Source organism: Sapajus apella, unplaced genomic scaffold, assembly GCF_009761245.1.
Source record: "Sapajus apella isolate SASKATOON/1434 unplaced genomic scaffold, GSC_monkey_1.0 scaffold19, whole genome shotgun sequence".
NCBI classification, from domain to species: domain Eukaryota; kingdom Metazoa; phylum Chordata; class Mammalia; order Primates; family Cebidae; genus Sapajus; species Sapajus apella.
Window position 1 is genome coordinate 6,436,842 of NW_022436959.1, and position 26,111 is coordinate 6,462,952.

The 26,111-nt window shown below is 54.2% G+C and overlaps 1 protein-coding gene across 13 annotated transcripts in view; it reads right to left on the reverse strand.

Annotated features, from left to right (window-relative positions):
* The window catches only part of ADCYAP1R1 (ADCYAP receptor type I), a 57,192-nt gene extending 32,146 nt beyond the window's left edge, over positions 1-25,046 (reverse strand). For 10 of the 13 annotated variants that reach the window (XM_032286870.1, XM_032286862.1, XM_032286859.1 and 7 more), the window contains exons 1-5: positions 24,699-25,046; positions 23,591-23,681; positions 14,131-14,252; positions 12,548-12,653; positions 528-635 (exon numbers count right to left, since the gene is read on the reverse strand). In XM_032286870.1, the coding sequence (XP_032142761.1) occupies positions 528-635; positions 12,548-12,653; positions 14,131-14,252; positions 23,591-23,645 (391 nt within the window). In that variant the 5' untranslated portion in view covers positions 23,646-23,681; positions 24,699-25,046. Of the gene's footprint in view, positions 1-527; positions 636-12,547; positions 12,654-14,130; positions 14,253-15,022; positions 17,174-23,590; positions 23,682-24,698 lie in introns of those variants that run through there. The other 3 variants (XM_032286867.1, XM_032286866.1, XM_032286868.1) reach the window with 3 other exon arrangements.
* Between the last annotated feature and the right edge of the window lie 1,065 nt (positions 25,047-26,111).

Sequence of the window (26,111 nt, forward strand, 5' to 3'; positions counted from 1 at the left end):
TCTTGTGTCCAGCTGCCTTCCCCACGCGTCTCATTCTGCCTGAGGGGGATGTCTACAGCATCTCTCTCCATGCCTCCCGCTGGGCCGCTGAGGATCGATCTGTCACTGTGGGAGGATGGTGACAATCCCAGCTAACATTTACTACTGCACATTCAAAACGCACCAAGTCCTGTGCTAAGTGGCATCCACGGCATCACTTCATGTTACCCTCACAAAGGCACCCTGGGAGGGGACCACTGGGCCACATTCCCCAGCTGACAGGGGCCCGGGCTAGAGGATGAGTGATAGCTGGGATGGATCCCACACCTGAGGACACAGCCTTGCTCTTACCCACAATGATGGTCCCCATATGTACCTGTGTCCCCATGTATGCATGTCTGGTTTCATCCCCCATACCGCATGTGAGCTCAGGAGCAGGGGACTCTCTGCCCACAGGGTGGCCTCCCTGTCCTTGGTGCTTGCCTGGGGCCAAGTTTGGGGAGCGGCCTAGACCAGTGTGACCTAAAGAGCCTCTGGGTTAAACCTACCTTGGTCTGGGTTGAAGATTCGGAAGAGTTCAGGGCAGCTGACCAGGACCATCTCACCCACGTGGGCGGGCTTCCAACACGTGATGTTATCCCACATCCCGGGACAGCCTGTGGAGAAGACAGCCATGGTGAGAGGGGCCAGACACACACACACATCACACACACCACATTCTCACACCACACACATCTCACACCACACACATCTCCCTTACCTGTTTTTACACCACCCCACAGCCCCACAACCTCGAAAGATTGTGGAGAGGGGAGACACACCAGGCCAGGCTGGATCCCTAGGAATGAGATGCTGAGATGCAGGTGTCTCTGCAGCAGCCTCTCCCACATCCCTCACCCAAGCCGCTCCTCAGCAACCCCTGAGGGGTCCCACTTCAGATCCACCCCTCAGCAAGGCCCCCTATCTGCCTTAGGGGGAGGGGCAGGAACAGGCTGGCCTAAGACTGCCCCTCCACTACTTCCACCTACCTGCAGGCAAGCCCAGCAGGGGACACAAATTCATCAGCTGGAGAAGAGGGGGAAAGCCAGCCAGGCAGAAGCTTGCACGCATCAGGCTAGAATTGTGAAAGGACCCAGAACCAGAAAAGGTGGAGGCAGGGACTGCTGCAGAGGCCTCGGCAGCATCTCCAGGCTGACAGGAAGGGACAAGCCTATTGAGAGATGCTTAGGAATCCCCAAGACTTGGTCCTCATTGGACATGAGCAGTGAGGAAAAGGAAACTGTCAAGCTTGATGACCAGATTTTCGGGTCTGGGGGCCCAGCGGCTCCCCTGACCCCTCTCCTCCTGTGCCTGCCTCTTTCCAGCCCTACCAGCCTCTGTAGAGCTCCCTGCACTGCCTGCCGCCACCTCTTCCTGCTCCATCCCTACTTCTCTGGCTCTGTCCTCCCACAATGCTGGAACACCTCTCACCAAGGTCACCAGTGACCTCTTTGCTGCCAAATCCAAAGTATAATTTCAGCCCTGACTGGGTCCAACCCTGCAGTCCCAACTGAATGCAGGTGCTGGTAGCTGCCCTGCCTTTGGCTGCCCACTCTGCTAACCTCAGGACTCACCCTGCTCATGAGTATAACAGAATTGCATGTGGACAACTCCCAGTCCTCTGTCCTGTCCACCCCATGAGGGTAGAGCTCACAGCTGGTTGCCTGCTCGATACCCCGACCATGAAGGACCAAAGATGGTTCAAACACAGCAGTCCAAGACTCAATGCAGCATCTCCTGCCCAAACCTGATTGCCTGTTCCAGCCCCAGCTGGAAACCTGGGAGTCACCCCACTTCATCTCCTTCACCTTGGTGCTCCTGGTCGAGCCCTTCGTGGTTTCACCTTGAAACCTTATGCAATCCTTGCCTCACTCTCTATCCCTTCACCCTACCCGGTGAAGGGATTAGGATCCCTCACTGAGACCACAGGTACACAAACCCCATAGAGCTACAACCACAAGCTTTTCAAAATGAGTATCTGGCCATGTCACAAGACCTCACCAACTATCCCATGCTTTCCAGGATTTTGGTATCCTCAATCCTTAATATGGTACTCATGGCCCTGCCACTCGTTTTTCCTTCTGGCCTATGGGTAGTGGTTGAGGCCATGGGATGAGACAGCTCACTGTGAGAAGGGATGTACAGTGAGAAGAGCATGGAGGAGGGAACCCTGCTATGGGTTCCGTATGGAGACGGAGCATGGAGACCCTGTATTTATGGAGCAGGCAGAGGAAATGCATGTAGTGATGCAAGCAGGAGAGAGCGGCAAAGGTGTGGTGGGAGGCAGGGGTGTGGAGTGCCAGGCAGCAGAGGAGACTTGCAGGAAAGGGGCCTCCATCTGTTAGGGGATTATAAACGAAGGCTATGAAGGCTTCTGTGCCATATCAGGGACAGCGGGTGACCGACAGTGCCCACCTCATAGGGCTGCTGTGAGGATTAATGAGTTCACATGTGCAAAGCTCTCAGAACAGAGCCAGGCTCATTCAATGCCTGTTCACGGCTGTCAGAATCATTAATTTCATTATCCCAATTAGGTGTCTCTGGGAACCATTCCCCCGAGAGGCCTCCATAGGCAGGGAGGTGAAGCAGGGACCTGCAAGGTGAGATGGCCTGGGGAAGGGCTGCTGATAGGGCCCAGAGGACACCCGGGAAGATGCTGGGAAGGAGGGGCCTGGAGCAGGCACCATGAGCTCACAGTCTTTGTTGGGGTCCATGACGCTTGAGTGCTATTTGGACCAGAAGGCATCCACAGCTTGTAGATTGAGAAAATCTTGTCTCGGAATTCACACCGGGCTATTTTGGAATCTGCACCCAGTCACATTGGCCCATAGCATCCTGTTCATAAATGGCAGAGTTTGGGAGCCAGACATACCATAGAAAGCTCTGAGAACAGAAAGCCAAGAAGGCAAAGATATTAAAGGCCGGATGAAGGGAGCTGGGTACCAGGTCTCAGAGCAATGGGCCAGTCATCGGTGATTCCTGTGTAACGATTAGCAGAGGACATCTAGCCAGCATGTGCCTGGCTGTGACATCACGTCCTTGAAAGAGAACCAATAGCACATCTTTGGCTGCTGCAGCCCATGTTGATCGCGGAACGGCCATGGAGCGTGGCTGCGTCTGGCCCATGCCTCAGGAGCCCCAGCCAACAGATGTTCCCTTAATGGAGAACATTAGGCCCTGGCACAGCCAGCTGCTGCTGCCATCTGACATTGCCGAGGTCACGGGGCCACTTCAGACAGAACGAGCAGGGTGGTGAGGGTTGAGGGCAGGGAGGGCTGCAGAGATCGGGCAGGTGGCACGAGGTGAGATGGGGGGCTCGTGTTGGCAGGACAGGGGATGCATTCTCTTAACTACTATGTACTAAGTGCCTGCCTTGTGCCAGGGACCATCTATGCACCAGGGCCGGTGCTGGAGAAAAACACAAAGCCGTGAAACTGATGTTTGAGGGGAAGAAGAGGAGCTCTCCACACAGCATTAGCACCGGAAGCCCTAAAACTCGAGTTCTGATCTCCTTCTGCCACAGGCTCACTGGTGACTCAGGCCAGTCACCGCCCCCTCCACCATGATTCACATTTCCTATGTGTGCAGGGAGGACTGAGTCTGAACTCCCAGCTTTGAGTGACCAGAGCTCAAATCTGAAACAGATTCACCCAGGACCAACTGGTGCCCAGGGGATGGCTGGGGTGGCTAAAGCTGCCTAAGGGGCATCTGCTACGGTGCTTCACCCCAGCCCGGGGCGTGGGAGCTCTCAGGATGTATCTGCCACAGCTCTCAAAGCCTTCCTGGTACCCCTTAAGTCCCCAGCCTGGGCCCCCTCTAGAGTAAAGACAATTGCCATAGTACCAAGGTAGGTAGGAAACCTAGAATGAGCCTCAGGACCCCGGGACCCAAATCCCAGTCTGGGTTTGGAAGACAATGTCCCTGGCCCTATTGGGAGCTCCAAGACCTTTACCCAGTCCTCTAGTCTGCATTGCTGCAGTCTCAGACTCTGAGCTGCCTCCCTGGGGCTCCCCACAATGCCCTGGTGCCCATTTATCTTGGTTACCACCTCCCAGCCCAGCACAGGTGGCAAGGCCCAGCGGGCTCCCACCTTCACTCCTCCATTGAATGGAAACTGCTCTGGCCTCAGGGGATTAGAGCTGAATCCTCCCAGGGCCCTGTTCCCTGGAGGTTGGGAGGATGGGAGTTGGACTCCCGAGACAGCCTTGGGTTTTTCTAACTAAAAGCAGCAACTGATTTCCTTTCACTCACACACAGTACGTCCAGCTTCCACAGACCCATATGTTCCACAACAAAATTTAGTTTTGTTGAGACTGGAAGATTTCAAGATGCCTTTTCTCCTTCTCCTCCCCCTTCTCCTTTTTTACCTTTTTTTTTTTTCTTCCCACTTTCCTCTCCCTCTTTCTCTTAATTACTCATTTATTCAAGACACACTGAGTCAGACACTGCAGAGCAACACAAGAGTGAATAGAAAAGGCACAGTCTCTGCGTGCACAGAGTTCTTACTCCGGTGGGTTAACACATTGAGATTTTTATCCTCAATGCTTAGAGATGTCACTGGGTGGTATATTCATTCCCTACTGCTGCTGTAAGTTTGTAAGCAAACTTAGTGTCTTAAAATGACAAAGCTTATCTTACATTCCTGCATGTCACAAGTATCATCTTACGTTCCTGCAGGTCACAAGTCCGAAATGAGTCTCAACTAAAATTAAGATGTCAGCAGGGTTGCATTTCATCTGGAGGTTCTAGGGGAGAATCCATTTTCTGGACTTTCCAGATTTAAGAGGCCACCCACATTCCTGGGCTCATGGCCCCTTCCTCCCTCTTCGAAGCCAGCAGCTTTGCAGCCTCAAGTCTCTCCTCTTTGATTGTCCTGCCTCCTCCTTTCACTTATAAGGACCCACGTGATGATACGGGGTCCGCCCAAATAATCCAGGATAAAATTCTCAGTTCAAGAACCTTAATTACCTCTGCAAAATTCTTTTTGCTATGTGAAGTAACATATTGACAGGTTTCAGGGATTAGGATGATGTGGGCATCTTGAGGCAGGGTGAGGGGTATTATTTGACCTGACACAGATGGGCTTTAAAGGAGTCACACTTTGATTTGGTTGTGTAGGGAAGATCATATAGTCCAATAGCAGAGATGCAGACACAGGGAGGCAGCAGAGTTGGAGTCCTGTGTGGGACAGAGTCAGGAGCAGGGCTGACAGGGCTTGGGGAGACACTGGCTGCACCTGGCTGGCAAATGTGCAAAAGTCTTAGTTCTCACCCACATCACCTGAGGACACACCAATGGTGAGTAGGTGGAGTGCAGACCCAGCCTCTAAAACACCCCAGCAGGCTTCCACAGCCTTCCTCTCTTCCTTCTCTGTACCACCCTTGAAGGCCACATGTTAAGGGTAGCAGTGTTCCAAGATGGAAGAAACCTGGATCCCTAAATGACTGGGTGAAGTTGAGTTCCACCTCCTACCTCGGCTGACCCTACTGGTCTGATACATGCAAGCAAGAAATGTTATTGTGCTAAGTCTGAGATTTTAAGATTGATGTGTTACTGCTGCAAAGTCGAGGCCATCCTGACTAACATATCCTGAAGTGGGGAGAGGTACCAAGGATGTCACCCAGGTTTCTGGCTTCGGTGTCTGGATGGATGGATGAGTGGGTGGGTGGGTGGGTGGATATATGGATGAATGGATGGATCATTGGCCACAGTGGAAAGGGCCAGGTGAGAAGCAGATGTTGGAGGAATTCAAGTTGGAAAGTAAGAGCTTAGTCTGGGTATGTTCAGTTTGAGATGGTGCTAAGAGCCAAGAGGAGACGACTGTCAGGTAGGCAGCTGGATAACAGTCTGGAGTCTAGAGAAGTAACAACTGGAGAAGAGGGCCTGGGATGGGCAGTGCAGGGACGATATTTAGGCTGCAGACATGGATGTTTTGTCTAGTGAGAGCAGAGATCAGAGAAGAAAAGAAGACAGAATAGGCCTGGCCCCAACAGAAGTGCCAGCATTTAGAAGAGACCTTGGCAAAGAAGACTGAGGCAGAAAACCAGGACGGGAGGGATGCAGCAGTCAGGAAAACATGTTTCAGGGAGGAGATGGCCAAGTGCAGCCAAGGCCAAGTTCCCGTCCTCCCCTTCCTCCTCCAGAGGTTGAAAATCAGAACAGGTCCTGTTCTCCGTGAGACCTCTCCAATCCTTACGGCACTCCAAGCCTCGTGGCTCCATCTGTATAAAGGCCCCCGCTGGGAGATGTGGGCAGAGGAATGCAGGCCTAAGGGTGGGTAGGGGAGTGCTGCATACACTCTCTGGAGCTGCTCCCACCTAAGACATTATAAAGTGCCCAGGAGTGGCAGTGAAGTGTGAGAGCAGGAGGAAAGGGATCTGCTCAGGCAGGGCGACTGAGAGAGAACACACGAGCTATTAGCTTTTGTCTGGAACAAAATAAGGAGCTAATCCTGGGTTGTCATGGAGATGATTTTGTCCAGTTCCACAGTGTTCAAAACTCCATAGGGCAGGGCGCCAAAAAGACTCAGACAAAGCCATGGTCCTTCCTTTGAGAAGCCACCTGAGGATGCCCGGGTATTGTTAGAACAAGGTCCCCATTTTAGCATGCAATCCAAGAGTAAAAACAGTTCAATTTGCCAAAACGTATACAGCCAATGTTTCCGTTCCACAACATGAGGACTCTGCTGTGAGCTGAGTGCTGGGGGTGGCAGAGGATTAAAGATGCCGCCCTTCCCTTTGGAAGTCAGTGGTTCTCAAGGTGTGGACCGCAGATGGGAAACACCACCTGGGAATCTGCAGGAAATGCAGATGCTCAGGCCCCATCTGGATCTACTCAATCAAAAGCTCTGGGGGTGGCCCCAGTAACCTGCATTTTAACAGAAAATCTGATATTCAAGTTTGAGAATGACCAGACTTCTGGAAAACACAAGTTTGGATAGAAGTGAAACCCTCTGTCAGGGAATAAGTTCCTCAGCATGAGGGTCCCTGCAGACACCACCCTTTCCCCAGGCTTGATGCCCGTTGGGTCTCAGAGCAGCTGAGACCCAGACAAGAAGCTCCTCATCCTCTAAAGGTGGGGAAGCCTGGACCCAGCCTGATGTGCTTCTCTCCCCTCTAGTGGGGTAGAGAGGACTGGTTCAAGGCGCTTGGTGCCCTGGACAGGCCTCTGAGACCAGGTCAGAATAGCAATGAGCAGGCCTTCCCATCCTCCCTCCAAGCCTGCTCTCTGCTGACCCTGCCATGGCCACTCCTCTTCCTCTTCCACCAGAGTGTGGGGACCCCCATGGAGGACCACACTGACCAACCCTGCTTAGATTCAGAGAAGGCTTCCGGGCTGATGGGAACCTGCAGCCCTGCAAAGTGGAGGTGCTGGTCTCACCCTCGGCAGGCAGACTGCAGAGGGAACAGAGCCTGGGGATGCTAAGCCATGAAGCCAGTTCCCAGGTACAGGCGTCTTTTGTCCTTCCCATCTGGTCACAGGAATACTGCAGCAGAAAAGGTACTCCCTGGCTAAGATGGCAGACCTGGGTCCTGTCCCATGTAGCTGGCTCTGGCTCCCAGTGTGGTTGGTCAGTGACCGCCACCTCTGGCCTCAGCCTCCCTGGGCATCATATGACAAAGCCAACTTGGTATTGGCTCAAATCCCATTAGCATTTGGGGGTTTGGAATGAGGGACAAAACGGCTGCGTCTCCAAACCCCCTCCTCTCCTCAATCAACACCTTTAAAACATGCCAAGGATTTTGCAAACAAAGCAAGCCAGGCTGCAAACTTGCTTTCACTCCCCACGGCCACCTCTCTGGGCTCTATTTCTCACCCTCATTGAGCTGCCTGCTACCCCGCCTGCTACCCCCGGCGCATCTGTGTCCTGGCCACCACTCCGAAAGCCACTCTGCACAGCACCATTCTAGGTTCTCTTTGGGGTGGAGGTCCCAGGACCAGTGAGGAGCAAGGGCTTGAAGGAAACACGTACTTCCTGGAACCTCCCTGCATCCCCCCAGCCACACACAGTGCCACAGACATAATCCACCTAACAGCTCAAGACTCCTATTCCAATTGACTCACGTTACCAGATTGAATACATACACACAAAATATATATGAGCATGTTAAACTCTATAAAAGACACTGTTGTGAGTACACTCGGAGGCACTGGAACAAGTTGTCAGGTTTCCTTTTTCAAGGGTGTTTCAAGGACATGAGCTGAGCTTTGGCCAGCGTTCTGTGTATGGCGTATGTGCTTGGGGCCACACGGGCAGCGAAGGCACAGGAAATGGATGCAGCAGGCAGGCTGGCACAGATTAATAACACAACACACAGACATCGATTCTTCGGTACACTCAGATTTGACGTGGCCAGTGGTGAGCTCCCCAGCCTGGTTTGGCTGCTCTCTGCCTGAGATGACATGAGTGACCTGGTGGATGCTGTGCTCTGGCCAGTGGTTCTCAGACCTGGATACACTTTAGAATTGCCTGGAGGCTTCTAACTCTACATGGAGCCCCCCCACCCACCCACCCACCCAAATGCTGAAGACTTTGGTCTGGAGAGGGGCCTGGACATCAGCATCTTTAAATGCTCCTGGGGGCTCTACAGTGCTGCAGGTGTGATGACAGGAGTGGAGGCCCATCTTGCCCAAGAGTGTTGGACTTGCAGCCAAGAAGCCCAGCTTCAGCCAGGGTGCCCCTAAGAGCAGGCGAGAGGTTCTTAAAGGACAATGGGGGAAAATTAAGGCCTCCCCTGGTGGGTGACAGCAAGGTCAATGCTCTCCAAGAACTTAAGGCCCCCTTGAGGAGAGTCCTCCAACCTCAGCCTGCAGGGCATGCTCTTCCAGGGGCCGCCCCTCCCCCTGGCCTGCCCCTCTCCTTCCCAAGCAAGTCATTAGAAGCCGAGGCATTCTATACCAGGCCTTAGAAACACAAACGCCCTTTGGCCTTTTCATAGCTAAGAAAGGGGCAGACCTCATGCACATTTTAGGGCCCTTCTCCCTCAAGGCCTCTTTCCAGCCTCACTGTAGCCTCCTCTGCTGTATGACCTCTCACTCTGGCAAGGGGAAAGCTTAAAGGGCTAGGGTGTCTCCTCATTCCTCTTCTGAGCAGCAATGTAGCCCAGTGGTGAAGGCAGATTCCAGAACCATCCACACACACACCTCGGTTCCCCCTTCCCGGCTGAGGGGTTTACTAGATAAGAGACAAGCAAGCTAACCTCTCTGTCTGAGCAGCCTCACCTGTTAAATGGGGGTGAAACTCTACCGAGCCTATAGGTTTGTGAGAGTTAAATGAGTTGTGTGCGTGTATGTGTGCACATGCATGCATGTCTGAGAGAACCCAGTGCCCACCTGCCTTACTGCTCCCTTTCTGCCTTTCCCCAGCCGAACACTTCTCTCCATCTTCCTGTACCCTCCATCTGCCCTCTGAAGCCCAGATCTGGTCCCCAACCTCTCCCCTGCTCTGCCAGGATTGTTCCAAGTGGCACTGACCTGCTTCCTAGAGAGATCTCTCTACTCCCCAGAACTGGGATCTAGCAAAAGGTGGGAGCCCTGGAGACCCCCAACACTATAAGATGACAGCTCCTAATAACTACAGTGTCTTAGTTAAGCGCTTAGCAAATGTCATACATTGTCCTTCGCGCTTCTCACAGACTTTGATCACTTAATGCAATAATCCTATGTGGTAGGTATTACTTTTCCACTATTTTTCAGACATGAAAATTAAGGTGTTAAGGGCCCTTCAAAGATCCCACGTCTGGTGCCGCAGCTGGGCGGTGGGGGCAGGGGGGAGTGGTGCTGGGACTCAGAGCGTGTCACTCTTCAGAGGCGGTGCATCCCAGCAGTCAGGGGTACAGGCTGCCTGAGATCAAGTTCCACCTCTGCCTCCTAATAGACTATGTCCTTAAGCAAAGTACATAACCTCCTTGGGCCTCAGTTACCTTATCTATGAAATTGGGGTCATAACAGACCCACACACCTCCCCCTGCCCAGCTGCTGTGGTGGAAGAATGAAGTACTGGCATAGAGCCTGGCACACAGGAAGTCCACAGAGGGCCTGGCTATTTACATGATGTACTCCATCCCACTCATTTTAAAGGAGGAGATCCTGAGGCCCACAGCAAGAAAGAGCCACGGAGTTTGTGGTCCAGCTGGACCTTTAGTCTTTTCCTCTTTCCCACCTAAAGGGTGCCCTTTGCTTCTGCTTAATTAGCTCTGTTTTATAAAACCCTACTCTATGACTCAAGGGAGGGGAGAGGTAGAGATGAGGGACCCTCTCCTTAGGCAGACTGTGAGAGGGTTACAGCCTCCTCTCCCAACTGGACAGGGTTAAAGGAGAGAGATTCACTCACCTCTTGGAGAATCCTTCACACCCCAACCTCCTGTGGCCAGCCCTGACTCGCAGGGTCTCTGAGGAGGGGTGAGTGGAGCCCCTGAGGCAGTTGCAGAGATGCCAGCTCCATGGGAGCCAGCCACTGCTTTCCCCTGCCTTCAACTCCAGCAGCAATGGACATGAAATACACACCCTGGGCCCTCTGCCATGCCCCCTCAATAGCCCAACCCATCTGCTCCAATTCTGAGTTCCAGATACAGGACATTACTCAAGACTACCAAAAACACCAGGCTCCCGCCTCCTGTGGTTTCCTCAGCCTACGGTGTTCACCCATTCATCTAGCCCCCTATTCTCCCCTGCCTTCAAATGCCTACCAATCCCTTGGGCCGAACTCAAGGGTTCTCAACAGCAGCTTCTCATTAGAATTGCCTGGGGAGCTTTTAAAATCTACGGTGACTATGACGGACCCAAGCTTCTGATTTAATTGGTTTGGATTGTGGCTTGAGTGCATTTTTCTGAAAGTTCCCCAGTGATTCTGATGTGCAGCCAGGTTTGAGAAGCAAGGATCCAGTTTCAATATATGAATCCTTCCCAAGAGAACTCATCTCTTCCTCTCCAGAGCATGCCTGCGGGTGAGACCTCCTCCCCAGCACTGGCCTGGCCCCTCCTGGGATGCTGTATGTCCAGCCGGGCATCCGCCTCCCTTGTCTCTGCCACAGGACTATCTTGACTTCTCAGCCAGAATTCAACAAGCAGGTGTGCAATTAAACTGCACACAGCTTATCCAGAGGTCCCTGTCCCACCCCAGCCCCTGCCTCTATTCTTCCATACTGAATGCTTTTATTGTTCAACCCCAGATGTGTCTGAGACATGAGATGCAGGAACAATGGCCCTGGGTTGGAGCAGGACACCCGGGTTCCAGACCTACCTCAGCCTGATCCTCCATGTGATCCACACCATCCCTGCCCTCCAGACTCGGCATTCCCAGGGCCAAACAGAGACTCAGACCAGATAACCTTGGGATATTCTTTTGGCCTCCTCCAACTGTGTGCACTTCTGGGCCCCCTGCCTCAGTTTCCCTCACTTGGTGGGGCCCCAAATCCACGTTCAGCCTTGATTAGGGCTGAGCAAGAGCTCAGATGGAGGCAAAGGCCAGCATGACCCAGAGTAGCTCCCTTACTAGTTAATGTTCACTGAGAAGCAACTGGCTGGGGAGCTCCATCCAGTGGGACCATTACATTTAACTGGGCTGCAGATTAATCAAGTGTTTAAACAGATGGTGCTCAGAGCAGCCAGGAGGATCCAGAAGGAAAAATGAATCCCTCTGGTCTGAGCAGAGAGCCCTGCTTAGGCAGCACGGAGCCAGTCCTCCAACAACTGAGGCAAAAGTGAGGCTGGCGAGGCCTCTATGATGCCCCCTCCCCCAACTCCCCAACGTCCCCTAAGGCCAAAAGCTGACAGTGCCTTTGCTCTATGCGCCTTAGCTTCCCATCTGCACAATGGGAAGCTTGGGGGGGGCGTTCAATGGGGCCACTGGTTCTCACCACGGGTCATACCACTCCCTTGGGACATTTGAACTGTTGGAAGGCATTTTGTGGTTGTCATTGTGGTCGGGGACATTATGGGCATTTAATGGGAGAGGCCAAGAATGCTCAGTGTCCTGCAATGTGTGCTTCCTCTGGCACAGGGAAGCAGGACCCTCCTCAAATGCAGCCCCAGGAGAAGCATAGTACCCGAGGCTTCAGGACTGCAGTTCCTGCTGCTGCTGCTGCTTCTCTGGCTGCTGATGGAATGAGCAGAGGAGGTGGGAAAGGACCCCACATTACCCGCCCTGGGTTGACCAAGCACTTTACAGCTCAGCCACAGGCAACAGCTGTGTCCCTGCTGCCACCAGGCCCATGCTGCCTGCTAACAAGCTCTTGACAGCCACTGCCCAGCCCAGGCACCAGTGCTATCCCGGCCCCTGTGGGAGAGAAGGCAGCCATGTCCAGTCACCCAGAACAGCCGCGAGCCATCCAGGGCACACCAGCCTTGAGGGGGCGGCCCCAGCATCATTGCCCAGGGCAGATCCAGGACATCAGTATTCCAGAGGGCTTTCTGAAGGTCCCAGAAACCCATATCCTTGACCACTCTCTGCTAGGTGAGCCTGAGGACAGGAAAACAGTTTACCAAGCTGGCACTGGGGACATGGCATGTTCCCTGCTGTCCCGCTTACCTGGAGAGGAGTCATTGAAGCCCATCAGCTCATTGGCCCTCTGGATCTTCTCCAGGCACATGGCTTGCTCCTTCTTGAAGATGCAGTCAGAATGCATGGCGGGGGCCTGTGGGAGAACACAGGATAGATGGTGGGGGCGGGCAGGAAGGCCTGTCTGCAAGCCCTCCTACCAAAGCCCAAGGGGCAGTGTCCTGGGGGGAGTAGGGAACAGAACCAAAGAGGAAGGTGACAAGAGATGTCAGGGCCAGCAGAGGCCCTGGCATTCACCTTGAGAGATACTATGAGGGCTCTTCAGTCACCAACTCAATGTGTGGCTTTGTACAGGTCCCATTCCCTCCTTGGGTCTCAGTTTCCACATCTTACAGGAAGCATATATAGCACTTGACTCGGTGCACGCATATGGAGAGTACTATGAAGTACTACTTTTATCATTTTCCATTTCACAGATGTGGAAACTTAAGTACAGAGATGTTAAGTCACCTGCTCAAAGTCATATGGCTCAGGAGACTGAAAAACGAGGATTCGAACCCAGGAGGTCTGACTCCAGGGGCCACAAGGCCACAGCTGCAGGTTAGGGGAGGAAACAAGTGGAAGGGAGAAGTCGGGCGGAGAAATCTCATTGTCTGTCTTCTCCAGGAGCTCAGGGAGAAGGTGCCCCCAGCAGCTGCAGGCTAAGGAGCAGTGGTGCCATTTAGTGGGGCCTACTCACCACCCTTATTTACAGAAGAAGAAACTGGAGCTCAGAGAGGTTAAACTCCAGCCCAAAATCACACAGCTGGTTAACAGCAGATATGGGCATCAAGTTTAGGACCAAGTAACTTCACAGCCCATGCACTGCTATCATGACAGCTGCTTCCAAATGCTGTCACTTTAACTCAAACCCCCAGGGCAGGGATGGTTCCCAGGGGGATGTCAGCAAGTGAGGAAGCAGTCACAAGGCATTTGACTTGCCAAGGGCCATGTCTGGGGACAGAGTCCAATCCCTACTATTCACAGATGTGCAGGCAGTTTCCAGGGAAAGGGATAGGCTTGTCTGACCACTTACTGAGTCAGGGCAGAGATAGAACTGGTACCCAGGGTCCTGGGGACAGCCTCACCCACTGCTACTCTGAAATCTCAGGTCGAGTGATGGGACCAGTTCCTGGGAGTCCTCCTCTGTTCACTCCCCATCCCTACCTTTGCTCAGCGAGAGATCTGAGCAGAGGGCAGTCTTCTGAGTTCTACCCTGGGAGGGCTTGGTGGGCTGGTGGCAAGAAAATCAAAAGAGCCTTCGGCAGCCCTGACCAGAGATCCTGCGTTCAGCTGAGCAGAGTGTGTACTGTGCAATTCTAAATGTTGCCACACATTACCATCATAAAGATTTGTACATTTTGTAATAAATTCTGGTCAAATCAATATAGGGTCTTGAGGAAAGCGCATCTTTTCTGATTCACACAAAGGCGCTGGGGGGCCCGGTGGTGGTGGTGGCAGAAATACCAGCCAAGTGAATAGTTGAGCTGAGGGCACACAAAAGACATGGGTTCTCTAGAGCAGGGGCTCAGGTGAGCCTGAGGCTCCCAGAGGAGATGTTCCTGGGCTCTTACCATAGGCAGCAGGAGGAGAGCAGCCAGGGAGACATGCACGACACCAACCATGACGCTTCTTGGCCAGCACTGCTGGCTTCCCATTGACAGCAGCGGCGGGTCAGCCCCAATGTGTCTCCAGGCTAGAGAAGGAGGAAAGGTGTGAATCCTGTGGGCCCAGTGCTGTGGCGGGGTTGGGGGGGGGGGGGGGCGAGACCACCTGCCTTCCTCATTCCCCCAGCTCCCTGCAGCATGGCTTTCAGCCTCCAAGGATAATCCCGCCTCCATGCCTGCATCCGTCTTGCGCTTTCTTCTTCTGCCGTGCAAACGTGCTGGGCACTCAGCCTGTGCTAGGTGCTGGGGATACTGTGGGCACACACTGGCTCAGCTCCATCACTCTCCTGGCATGGTCTGGAATGGCTTTCTCCTTGGCACCAGAGGGATTTTCTCCCCAAATCCTTGCATGTTCACCCTCCTCCACAGTTGACAAAGTTTTAGCTGGCTACGTGCATGCTCATCTAGACATATTTCCTGGTCTTTCTTGCTTGGAGGTGTGAGTACATGATGAAGTTATTAGCACTTATGGAATGTGGGTGGCAGCATGTGGCCACATCCGCACCCTCTGTGTATGAGGGCGTGGCATGATCTCTGCTCCTGCTCTTTCACCCTTCCCAAATGCCAAACCCCACTTTGACAGTGTGGACAGGAACAGTATCCGGGGGTGTCGGCAGCAACACTATGAGAGGAGGCAGGATCACCAGGTGACCTCGTGGATCCCAGCCTCTGGGCCTGCCTGGAGGGCTCACCTACCTCCAGACTGTTACGCCAAAGGGAAGCCACCTTCCAGCTAATTGACCCTCTCAAAGGGCCTCTTTGTTCCAGCTGCCTGGCCTGGTACCCTAACATGCCCTACCTCACTCTACTTCATCTTCGGGATAAAGCCTTGAACCATGACATGGGAAACACAGTGACAGATGAAGCGTGTGCTCAGGCCTCAGACCTGCAGGAGCTCCAAGGGAGCAGGTCTGCAAGGACTGGAGCCACTGGTGGGGACCAGACAGACAGGTTACAGGGAGTTGAGAGAGGAGTCTGCAGGAGCACTCTCCAGGGGAAGAGCATACTCTGCTTCTAAAATTGATCATTACTACATATACCCTACAACACAGCAATTCTGCATCTGAGAAATGTTTGCACTTGGACAAAAAGAAGCGTATGCAAGCATATTCACCACATCATCCTTTAAAATAGCATCAACAATAAAAAATAGGGCAGCAAAGCATCCATCAACAGGCACTGCTAAATAGGCTCCGGCACAGCCGTACAATGGTTATGATTATTTTAAAATTATTACTATTATTATAAGAGAGATTGAGTAGGCCCATCTCAGGGCACTGCTAACCCACAGGTGCCTGGCCCAGGAGGCCATGGGGGGCCCGAGCAAATCCTTCATGTGCATTCCAACCATTAGTCCTTGCACACCCCCTACCAGCAGGGCAGAGCTGCTGCACCCCAGGGGCCTTTGTGTCCCTCACTCTCTGCCTAACCACGTCCCCTCCCTCTCTCCTTGCCTCCACAGGGCCTCTCCAAGCTCAGGCAGGAGATAAGCATCCAAAAAGGAGAAATAAAACCAGCTGCAGGAGGGCTCAAAAAAAGGGAGCCCCCACTCCCCATATTATGCACCAGGGCTCAGTCAGATGCTGAGAGAGGCCTCAGATGTCCCCAAGTGATGCTCCAAGAAGCCTGGGGGGCATGGCAACGCTGGCCTAGCCTCTTCATATGGGCCAGGGAGGACAGGGCAGACTGCCTGGCCTCAGCACTCCTGGGTACCCTGAGGCACCATCTAGGCCGGGCACTCGGGCTTCGATCTCTGTACCAGCTCCCAAGGCTTGCCTGGTGGCCACAGGCTGCCTCTGGTGTGACCTAGCACCAGTGGACCCCAAAGGGCTTGGTCATTTCTACTAGCCCTGGGAAGTCCAAGGCTCTGCCTGCAGAGAGGACCCTCCTGGCTTGCCTGGCTGTGATGGAGGAGTGCCGGGCACCAGCGACCCTCAGCACTCTCCAGGCCAGCAGAGGGTTGTGGGGAAATCCTGCAAGGCAGAGAGCCTCCACGATCAGGGGTTGATTCCCTGTACCTTCCACAACCTCAGGCCAAAAAGGTGAAAACAGCTGCTTGCTTTCAGCAACACCTTGAGATGGCAGCAGCACTACCCCCATCGGAACTGGGCTGACCCCCCCCACAGTGGATGCTCACTGCCTCCTCAGCAAAGTCCTAACCTCTGACCCAAGTACACAACCTGGGCTGCCCACTAGAGTCATCTGAGCTTCCCAAAAAAAAAAAGCCCTGCCCAAATGAATTAGAAGCTCTCAGCTGTGGTTCGGGCAGCAGTGTTGTTTAAAGTTCTCCAGGTGATGCTCATGTATAGTTAGGATTATAAAGCCTGTTTTAACCTTTATTAGAACCCAGGGAGCTGGCACAGAGGAACCAGGATTTTGAAAGCTTCTGATAGGGTGGGAAAGCAGGTGGCAGCAAGCAGACAGAGTGAGTTTGTGTTTTGAGGACTGGTGGATTTCTGCTTCTGTTTCTCTCTGACATACACACACAAAAATACACAGAAACAGGTCCACAGAGATGAGCATAAAGACATGTCAACCCTACAGAGACAAAGACACTTATCCCCAGGGCCACCACTTGGAGGTATTGATACAAACTCCCATGATGGTATACACAGGTGGAAGCATACACTCCCATGACAGGCAACTATGCACACATACACATATACACACATACTCCTTCACAGAAACACATACAGAACAAATATGTGCAGATGCAAGCACACAGCAATTCAGATATTCAGATATGTCACAGATCGGACTGTAGATACGCAGAACAATTCACACACTCACCCTGCAAAGGCATTCAGATATAGAGGGAATCGGATATACTCGGATTCAGATACGGGTGCAGGCATAGCACAGCATACATGTGCACACGTGTGCACATGCATGCACACACACAGGGACACCCAGACTTGCAGGGGCCTCACCCCTGCTGTGCTAAGGGCAGCAACTCAGCTATAGCTGCAGTGGGCTGAAGACAAGCTCCAGCAGAGGCCCCAGCCCTCCGCTTCATCACAAGGCTGCTTACCAGGAGACAATGTGCCCCCAGCCCAGTGACCCAGGGCAAGGGAGCTGGGACACCTTCACAGGGCACCTCCTCTGGAACTAGACCCAGGGTTCTTGATTCTGTTACCTTCTCTTGGTGCCCCCCGATTACAATCCACTCCCTGTCTAACCGGACACAGACACCCCCGCTAGCAAAGAGGAGGAGAGACAGAACCTGGGAGTTCCCAGGCCTAGACTTTACTGGGGACTTCAGGGATCACAGTCACCTCCCTCAGCCTCTCCCCTCTCTGCGTGGTAATCGTTTCAGCCCCTATAGGCATTTCTGCCCCCACCACAACCCTGCACTGCCCCCTGATGGACAGCGCTCAGGGTGTACAGACGTAGGCTGCCTGCCCCAAACCCAGTGTTTCTCACCGCAGTGTCCCTCTGAGATGCGGCCCCCTTGTTGGCCACTCCAGCCCTCTCCTCTGGACTCCCCCAGGCTGCTAGTGATACTCTCAAGGGATAGGACAGGCCCCACCACTGCAGCCTGGGGTTGAATTCTCCCCTCCCTGAGGATGGATTTCAGCCCAGCCACAAAACTGGCTTAGGATGGGGAAGTGGGTCACACCATATTCCTTGACGCTGTCTCTCAGGTCCAGGCTTTGTTGCGGCAGATAGCTTTTGAGGACAATTAAACTCACCTCCTGGCAATTAGTATGGCAGACTTGGGACCATTTTGCCAGATGTGTTAGCCCTAGGAGCTTGGGAAAACTGCTTAACTTCTCTGTGCCTTCTTTTTCTCATCTGTAGAATGGGAATAATAGTGATGTCTATCTCATAGATACTGTCAGGCATCAGCAAATTTATACAAATAAACTAAAGAGTATTTACTATAGCCTGGCACTCAGTAAGGGTTATACTATATCTCACCACTTTGTGTTCAGACTTTTTGCACTCTCTTGCTGTCACCTCCACCCCCACGGCACCTTGTCACATTCAAAATGGGAGCAGGCCTCCTGCACTTTTATTTACTAGTGGCTAACTTTTATTAAATACTCAGTATGTGCCAGACACTCTTGCAAGCAAAAAAACTTGTGTGAACTCATTTAACCTGCCTGAAACAGTTACTAGCATTAGCCTTTATAGCAGAGGTGACTGAGGCACAGAGAGGGTAAGCCACTTCCCCAAAGTCACACAGCAAGGCCCCAGTAGAGCTGGGAAGCAAACCCAAGCAGTCTGGCTTCAGAGCTGGTGCACTCCATCCCTATGCTTCCAGTGCCCTCTTACTGGTCAAAGGAAGATCAGTTCAGAGCCCACTGGAACTCCAATAGGAACCCTCACACACACCTCCAGGGGCTGGTCAGGCCCGCCACTACACCCGTCCACATATTTATGTCTAGTTTCCTCCTTAGGAAGAATTAGTTACAGACACATCATTTCAGACCTGAAATAGAACTTAAAGCCGACCTCTAAAGGTGCGGATGTGGAAACTGAGGCCAGAGAAGGAGACACACTTCCTAAGGTCACACAATATGGAGCCTGGAGGCTTGCCTGGCAGGAATGGGTTGTGTGACAGATACCTGGACTGTAAGGGAATTTGGGGGTGGGGGGTCCCAATAGCACAGCATCTCCCCTTCCCTCCTCAGCTCTCCTAAGCCCAGCCACTGAGCCTGGAGTGAAACTGACTATAGTAGCCATGTTCTCCGCTGAGTCGCTGCACCAGGCAGCAGTGGCCCCTGCACACAGAGGATGGCGTCATCAGTCAGCACACGGGAGTGAGCGGTGACTCACTGGGCTTGCAGACTTTCCATATCTCCGTGCGGAGGGCAGAGACCCTCTAGCCATCCCCCTACTGTCCAAAGCCCAGCAGATCCCTTCTGCTTCCCCTGGCTGAAGGCAACTCCACTCCCAACTCCACTCCTGAGATGGGCACTCGCCCCACTCCAGCGGCTGGCCCATGCCCACAGTGGGAAGCTCTGATGTCCCTGTGCCCTTCCCAACCAGCCCTGAGCAGCACAGATTCCCCTGCCTCCTGTAAGCCCCTACAGGGGTGTGTGAACAGCGTACCCACCTCTTCTTTGGGCCACACAGCCCTGGGATTCAGATCTGCCCCTCATGGGGCTGGGGCCATCCGAGTCGCCTCCTAGTGGAATTCTCTGGCCACTGAGCATCCCTCCCCTCACAGGGCAGGGCAAGCCTGGACACCAGAAAGGAGATGGCCAGGCTAAGTACATCACTCGCCTCCCCTGCTCTCCCCATGCTCCCTTTACTCACGACAGGGGAGCCAGACCGCCCCTACTTCCTCCTCTCCCTCCTAGGGCCAAGAACAAGAGAGAGAAAGCTGAAAGATGAAACACTGTCCCCCTCCCTCTCACCCCTCAAAGGGAGGGACAGAAGCTGCTGCGGGGAAGAAGGGGGAACTCTCTAGAACCTGTTTTCTCCTCAATAAGACCAGAGCTGATAAAGGGCACACAAAAACTCCTGGGCCAGGGGCCTCCTGGCAATCTCAAGATGAATCATTAATGCTGCTGTTATTCTCTGCTGTTCAAACTTTCCCCTTTCAGAGTCACTGGATCCTGTCCACAGTGAGGGACAGGAGCTAGGCCACCAGATGGGCCCCCAGTGATGATCCCACTCATGCCCTGCATTTTGCACAAGCTTGGGTGGGAAACCAGGTCCAAGGCAGGGCAGGGCCAGGCTGGGGCACCCGTGCACTTTGGCAGTATCATCCCATCTCACTGGTGAGGCACTGAGGCCCTAGGAGACCGGGAAACTTCCCCAAGGCCATGCTGCAGAGTCATTCTTCCCAAAAAATGTGTCCTATGAGGAATCCTCTTCCGTACTGTATAGTACATGGACCTACCCTGACCTGGAGGAGTCAGGGAGTGCTCCCCCTAGGCCAGGCAAGAGGAGGGGGAGGAAGGAGGCAGAAGATAAATGCAGGGAGAAGAGGAAGGTGGGAAAGGAAAGGGTGGGGAGAGGATGAGAGGTGGAGGAAGGGGAACAGGAGGCCTGGCCAGAGGGAGGCACAAGCTTGTGGACAGTGCCCTGAGCACCCACCAGGCAGAGGGGGTGTGGCTTGGGGAGGAGTAGCTCTGCATGACAGCCTCTCCCTTTGTGCAGACCCTGGGTAAGCTGCAGCCTCTAAGTGAGCATGAGCCCAGCTCTGGTGTGTGTGTGCCCACAGCACTTGGCACAGGCAAGACACATGAGTGCCCAGAAAACTTGGACAAGTGCCCCCGGATGGGTTTGGGAAGGTGATTCCAGGGTGTCAAGGAGCACACGACATATACCAGGAGGTGATGAGGTAGAGGAGAGAAAGTGTGGAGGGCTGGTGCCAGTCCGTGGAAGCTGGAGAGTTGTTCCACCAGCAGAAGAGTCATAAGCAATGAAGAGTTGTGGGCAAAGGAGTGGAATAATCGGCTTTCCATTTAGAAAATATCCCTTCAAAGGCTGGGGAGCAGAGATGAAGGGGGAAAATATAGGCAGAAATGTACCCTGAGGCCCTTTTCTGGGTCTAGGGTAGAGGTGATGGCGGACTAAGCTGAGCAGGGAGGCAGTTGGGATGGAAAGTGGGGGACAGAACCCAGAGACATGGAAAAATGAGAGAGGAGCGTCTCCTTGGCCCACCTCCTCACAGGTGGCAGGAAGGAAAGCAAGAGACAGAACGCAGGGCGTAGTTCACTACACAAGCCTTAGATCAGTGGCTGAGAAGTTCAGCGGTGCCTAGGAAGGAGCTACTATCTGTATGTATTTGTCTCAGCCAAACCTCTGCATTGCCCATTGATCAGGAGGGGAAGATGAGGGCAGCTAGGGCAATACATGGAGTCTGGAGAGCTGGGATGAGTGTCCCACCCAAACCCCCAACCCCCAATGCCACCTCCAGGAAGCCCACTCAGACAGCCCCTGCCCTTTGTGACCTGGCCCTCCACTGAGAAGCCTCAACCCTGAGATGAGCAGCCCCTCTCCTCTGAGCTGTTTCAGGTCTCCTCATGTTCATTGTGAGTTTCAAGTCTTGTCTAGAAACAAGGGGTATGCCCAGGTTTCCACGTGGCTTCCCCGCCCATGGGGATGGGCATAGACTTGGATACAAAGGGTGAAGGGTAAAGGGCTCAGGAACTGTTTAGCAAGCTCGAGTGACAGCAGTCAGCTTTTCAGTCTTTAATGTCGTCTCCAGGCTTTAGAGTGGGGGAAGTTGATCTCGGGGACAAAGCACAGGCCCAATCTGGAGTAGGGTGCTGAAGCCAGGCAGGGAGCCTCTCCTAGGCCTGACCCATTAAACAGATGGGCATTCAGGGCTCCTAGAATGAGGCGAAGCATCCAAGGTGCCATTGGGCATTTCTGGCTATTTCAACGCTAAGCCCCTCCCTTCGTCAACCTCTCTGACCATTTCTCTTTCCTAACCTTACAACCCAGGGGCTGGCAACCCCTTCCGGCCAGTCAGATCCAGGCTATAGCCTATTTTTACACGGCTAGTGAGCCGGGAACCGTTTTTACATTTCTAAATGGTTGGAAAGAATTAAAAGAATCATATTTCATGACACAGGCAAAATGTATAAAATTCAAATTTCAGTGTCCATAAATAAAGTTTATTAGAACATAAGGCTGTTTACACATCATCTAAGGCTGCATTAGGCGACACAGCAGAATTAAGTAGTTGCAACACTGTATGAACACAAGGCCTAAAATAATTGCTATCGGGCACTAGACAGAAAAAGGTTGCCTACCCTTGTTCTAGGCCCATGCAACATACATAAACACACACACACACACACACACACACACACACACACTCTCTCTCTCTCTCTCTCTCTCTGTCTTACACACTTTCCTCGATTCAATTCAATATGCAGCTGGACTTTGATTAATGAAGACTTTTGTGATCTTCTTTGGACAAATATCTCCGAGTCCCTGGGTGTGCCCAGATCTGTGTGAGAGGGTATGTCTCCATGTCCGTTTGTCTTTCTGGTGTTGCTTGTCACTATTGTGCCAGCTCTCTGGCAGGTGTCATAGAAAGCCTATATGCTTCCCCAGCTGTGTGTCACTCCCTCTCTGTGTCACTGTGGGGGTGGCTGCCACCGTTTGCCTCTGACAACATCCAGAGCTCGGTACAAACACGTTGCAGCAGAGGAGTCTCCAGTCTCCATCTTGCCAGGCAGCTGGACCACTAAACCCAAACCATTCAGACCCTGGAATCTTAGATTCCTCTCTTCAGGGATGGCTGAGGGTCTCCAAGGCCTCTAGGCCTTCTGGGGTGGAAAGCCACTTGGCAGCCCTTGTTTGGGGCATCAGACCTCTGCTCACAAGTCTGCCCAGGACAGGAAACTCACTGTCACCTCCAGTGTCTGCCCCAAGGTGGGTGGGTCTCAGGAAAGCAAGGCCTTCCTGGCACCGAGCTAAGCTCTAGCTCTGCACTTGGCACACCCTGGTTCTTCCCCGTGGCAGACAGCACAAGGTGTCCTCCACTTAATCGGTGCCAGCCCTAGGTCAATGAAATGCTTGTCCTTGGGAGGGCGGCAACCTGGGACACTCGAGCCTAGGCCCTGTCCCCAGTAGAAAAGCCACCCTGTGGCCTTAGCTTTCCTAGCTTCTCAGTCACATATACCCCCATGTGTGTATGTATGTATTTCTTCAACACAATTGAGGGAGTGCCCCAAAGTTGATGCACAACAGAGAGAGGTGGCCATGTGAAAAAGCATGGGTCCCAAAGTGTTTCTCCAGTCAATCCCCTCCCAGCCTGAACCTTATACAAAACAGGACTTAACGCACCCCTTAGCCTAGATCAGTTCTTAGAGTGAGGGAGAGGGATCCTTCCAGAGGCTCCCCACGGATGCCTCCCCTCACCGCACATGGGGGCAAACAGACCTTTGGGGGTCTTGTCCCAGACACCCAGACACCTATGGCCAGAAAGGAGAAGGACCAGGCCTGCCTTCACCATCACCCCACACACACTTGTTGATGGATTGGTTGGAAGATCTGGCCCACGGCCCACTCAGCATGTTCCGTCTCTAATTTGTATGTTCAGATTTCAGCTTGTGTCCACACTGGTGCCTCTGCCTGCCCTCCCCAAGGTCAATGAGGAGCAGGGCTTAGCTTAGGACTGGGGACTCCACCAGTCCCACTTGTACCCAGCACCAAACTCACTTAATTGGGGTCTCCTGAGAAAACCTGAGTGCTGCCTGCTGCCCCTGCCCCCAAAGGCTCAAACACAGTTTTCCATCTTCTTGAGAATCCTAGAGCCACTCAAAAGCTTCTAGCCTGACCTTCAGGACGCCTTGCCTGCCTCTGGGGCCAGCTGCAGTCTCAGGGCAAGTTGCCCTCCACATGCTGCGTCCAGCCCCTTCCCATCCCCCAACTCCTCCCCAGGGCTGCTCACAGAAAGAACCAAACGCTGGGTCTTTGGAAAGGGCCAGGGGGGCTTTGTGGGTCATTGAAAGGCTGGGGGAGATAAAAGGAGTCTGACGCACCTGCACTCAAAAATATAAAAATGGTTGGAAGCATTAGCAGGTGTCCACCCCCCCCCCCCCCCCCCCCCCCCCCCCCAGCATCTTCCAAAGGGGGGCTGAGCTCCATCCAGGGGTGAGGCTCTGCTCCTCAGCTCCAGGTGAAATGCAATCGGCTTCCGGCTGGGCTCCCTCCTGAGTGTCTAGCTGCATCCATTGGCTCCTCTGTCCCTTCTGAGCCCCCTAACCTGCCAAGGTCCCACAGAGGATGTGGCCTCTGCCCCCAGCAGCTGCCGCTTTAAAAAGCCTCTGCCTTTAAAACGGCAGGCAGGGGTCTCGGCAGGCCCATTTCAGCCTGGGGAGGCCGGTGTGTTTCCCCACAAACCCCGCAGGGCGTTTCTTCTGGGGACCACCTAAGCCCTAGCATCCCCAACCCCAAGCCCTCCGCACCGCGGGAAACCGAGACGACGCTCTTTTGAACAATCCTGAATGTGTCGCCACAGAGGAGCATTCTACGCTGGCCCCTACCACAACCCCTACCTAGCACATTGCTTGCCCACCCCTCAAACCCCATGCGGACTGTGGTACCTAACCCCGGGGGACCCTCCAGCCTTGCCTTCCGATCCGCGTAGGCGTGTCTGCCTAGGGGTAGGGAGACATGTCCCTCTGGGTCCCTCCAGCCGCATGGCTTCGCTGCCCCTGGTCTCCCTTCTCCGCATCGGGAGGGTGCAAGATATCTAGGCCGACCCCCACCCCGGCAGGCTGCGGTGATCGGCTGCCCCAGGCGTGGCGCCAGACACTTGGGTTGGAGGGTGTCTGCCTGACGCGCAGAAAGGGCGCAGCGGCGGAGGGGGCTTCATTTCGGATCTGGGGAGGCTTGCCCGGCTCCGGCCCTGGCCAGCTCTCGGTCAGTGGAGGTCGCGGCTGGCTGAGACCGCCGAGCCAGAGGAGGGGATCCGAGGTCCCGGCTGGGCGAAGGTTCTGGAGCCGGGAGAAGACGGCTGAGGCGTGGAGGGGCGGCCGCGGCTGGGCGACCCTTACCTGCTCACGGCTGGGCCGGGGCAGACTCCGCAAACGACGCGCAGCCAGCAAGTCCGCGGCCCGCGCCGCGCGGGGATGGGGAGCGAGTGTGCGGAGGAGCGCGCGCCAAGCTGGGTCTCCGCGCCTGTGTGGCCGTGGGCGGCCGGGGTCCGTGTGTTCCTGCGCAGCGGCGTGTGCGTGTACGCACGCGGGGACCACGCTCGCCCGGAGCAGCCGCCACCGCCGCCGCTGTCGGTCCCCGCCTGGGGCGAGCGCAGCGCCCCCCTTCGCCCGTCCCGCGCGGCGCGGCAGTCCAGCCCGTCTCGGTCCTGCGGGCGAGGCGCAGCCTCCGCCACCAAGCCAGGCCGGGCGCTGGAGAGAGCCGACCGATCACCGCCTCCGCCCCCACCCCCGCCACCCCACTGCACACTTCGCAGGCTGGGGAGGGGGCGTTGCAGACCAATGAGCGCCCGGGGGTGGGGTTAGGCCGAGGGCCGTGTGGTCGCGGCGTGGGGCTGCTCGACCCGACCCCATCAGCAGCACAGACCTGAGCTGGAGCTGCTGCGGGAAATCCCAGTGGTGGGGTGGGGGGCGCTGAGGCGGAGGCGACAGCCCCATGTCCTTCCCATGTCCTCCGTCTGTGGGCTTCCAGGGCCAACCACCCTCTTTCTACTCTCCCCATCAAAGCCGGAACTAGAAAGCCGTCTTTATTCTCCCTAGGTCCTCAAAATTCCCCGTGTGTCAGAGCTTGTCTTCCTCCTCCTCCTCCACGAAGCCTTCCTTACCAGGCAAGTCTCGGACCCTCCTTGGGCTCTTCTTTGCCCCTACAACTCAGGCCTGGGAGGGTCAGCTAGTTTGTGTGCTAGTAGGTGCCTGTTGGGATGTACTCAAATGTGACCCCCCCCCCAGAACGACCAGAAAAGGGATGGTGATGCTTGCAGGACAGAGGCAACTTCAAATATCAGACTGCCTGGCTCCAGTCCCTGCTGCAGGACAGCTCTGTGAGCCTGGATAAGTGACTCGGCCTCTCTGAACTTGAGCTTCTTCATCTGCACAGGGGAACCGAAGTACTGGCCCCCAGGGCTCTTCACAGCAGCATTAAATAAAAATGGTGCACTCACCCCATAGTAGTTTCTCCCTGGTATCATTCATTCATTGATGCTGAATGAATTACTGTTAATACTGTTATTACAGTCCTGTCCAACCTCCTCCTAGTACAAATGGCTTAATGAGAAGAACTACACAGGTAAAGGGAGCATTGGGGGTTGGCGGTGAAACCAAAACCAAAACTAGCTGAGAGTAGTCACCCACTCCCAGGCAAGTTCTTACCCTCTGCCCCCCACCAGCCCCCACCCAGCCCACAGTCGCTCCTGCCGCCTCTGCTCTCAGTTTTTGGTCCCTGCCTCAGGCGTCACTCTCAGAGCTGCTCAGTTC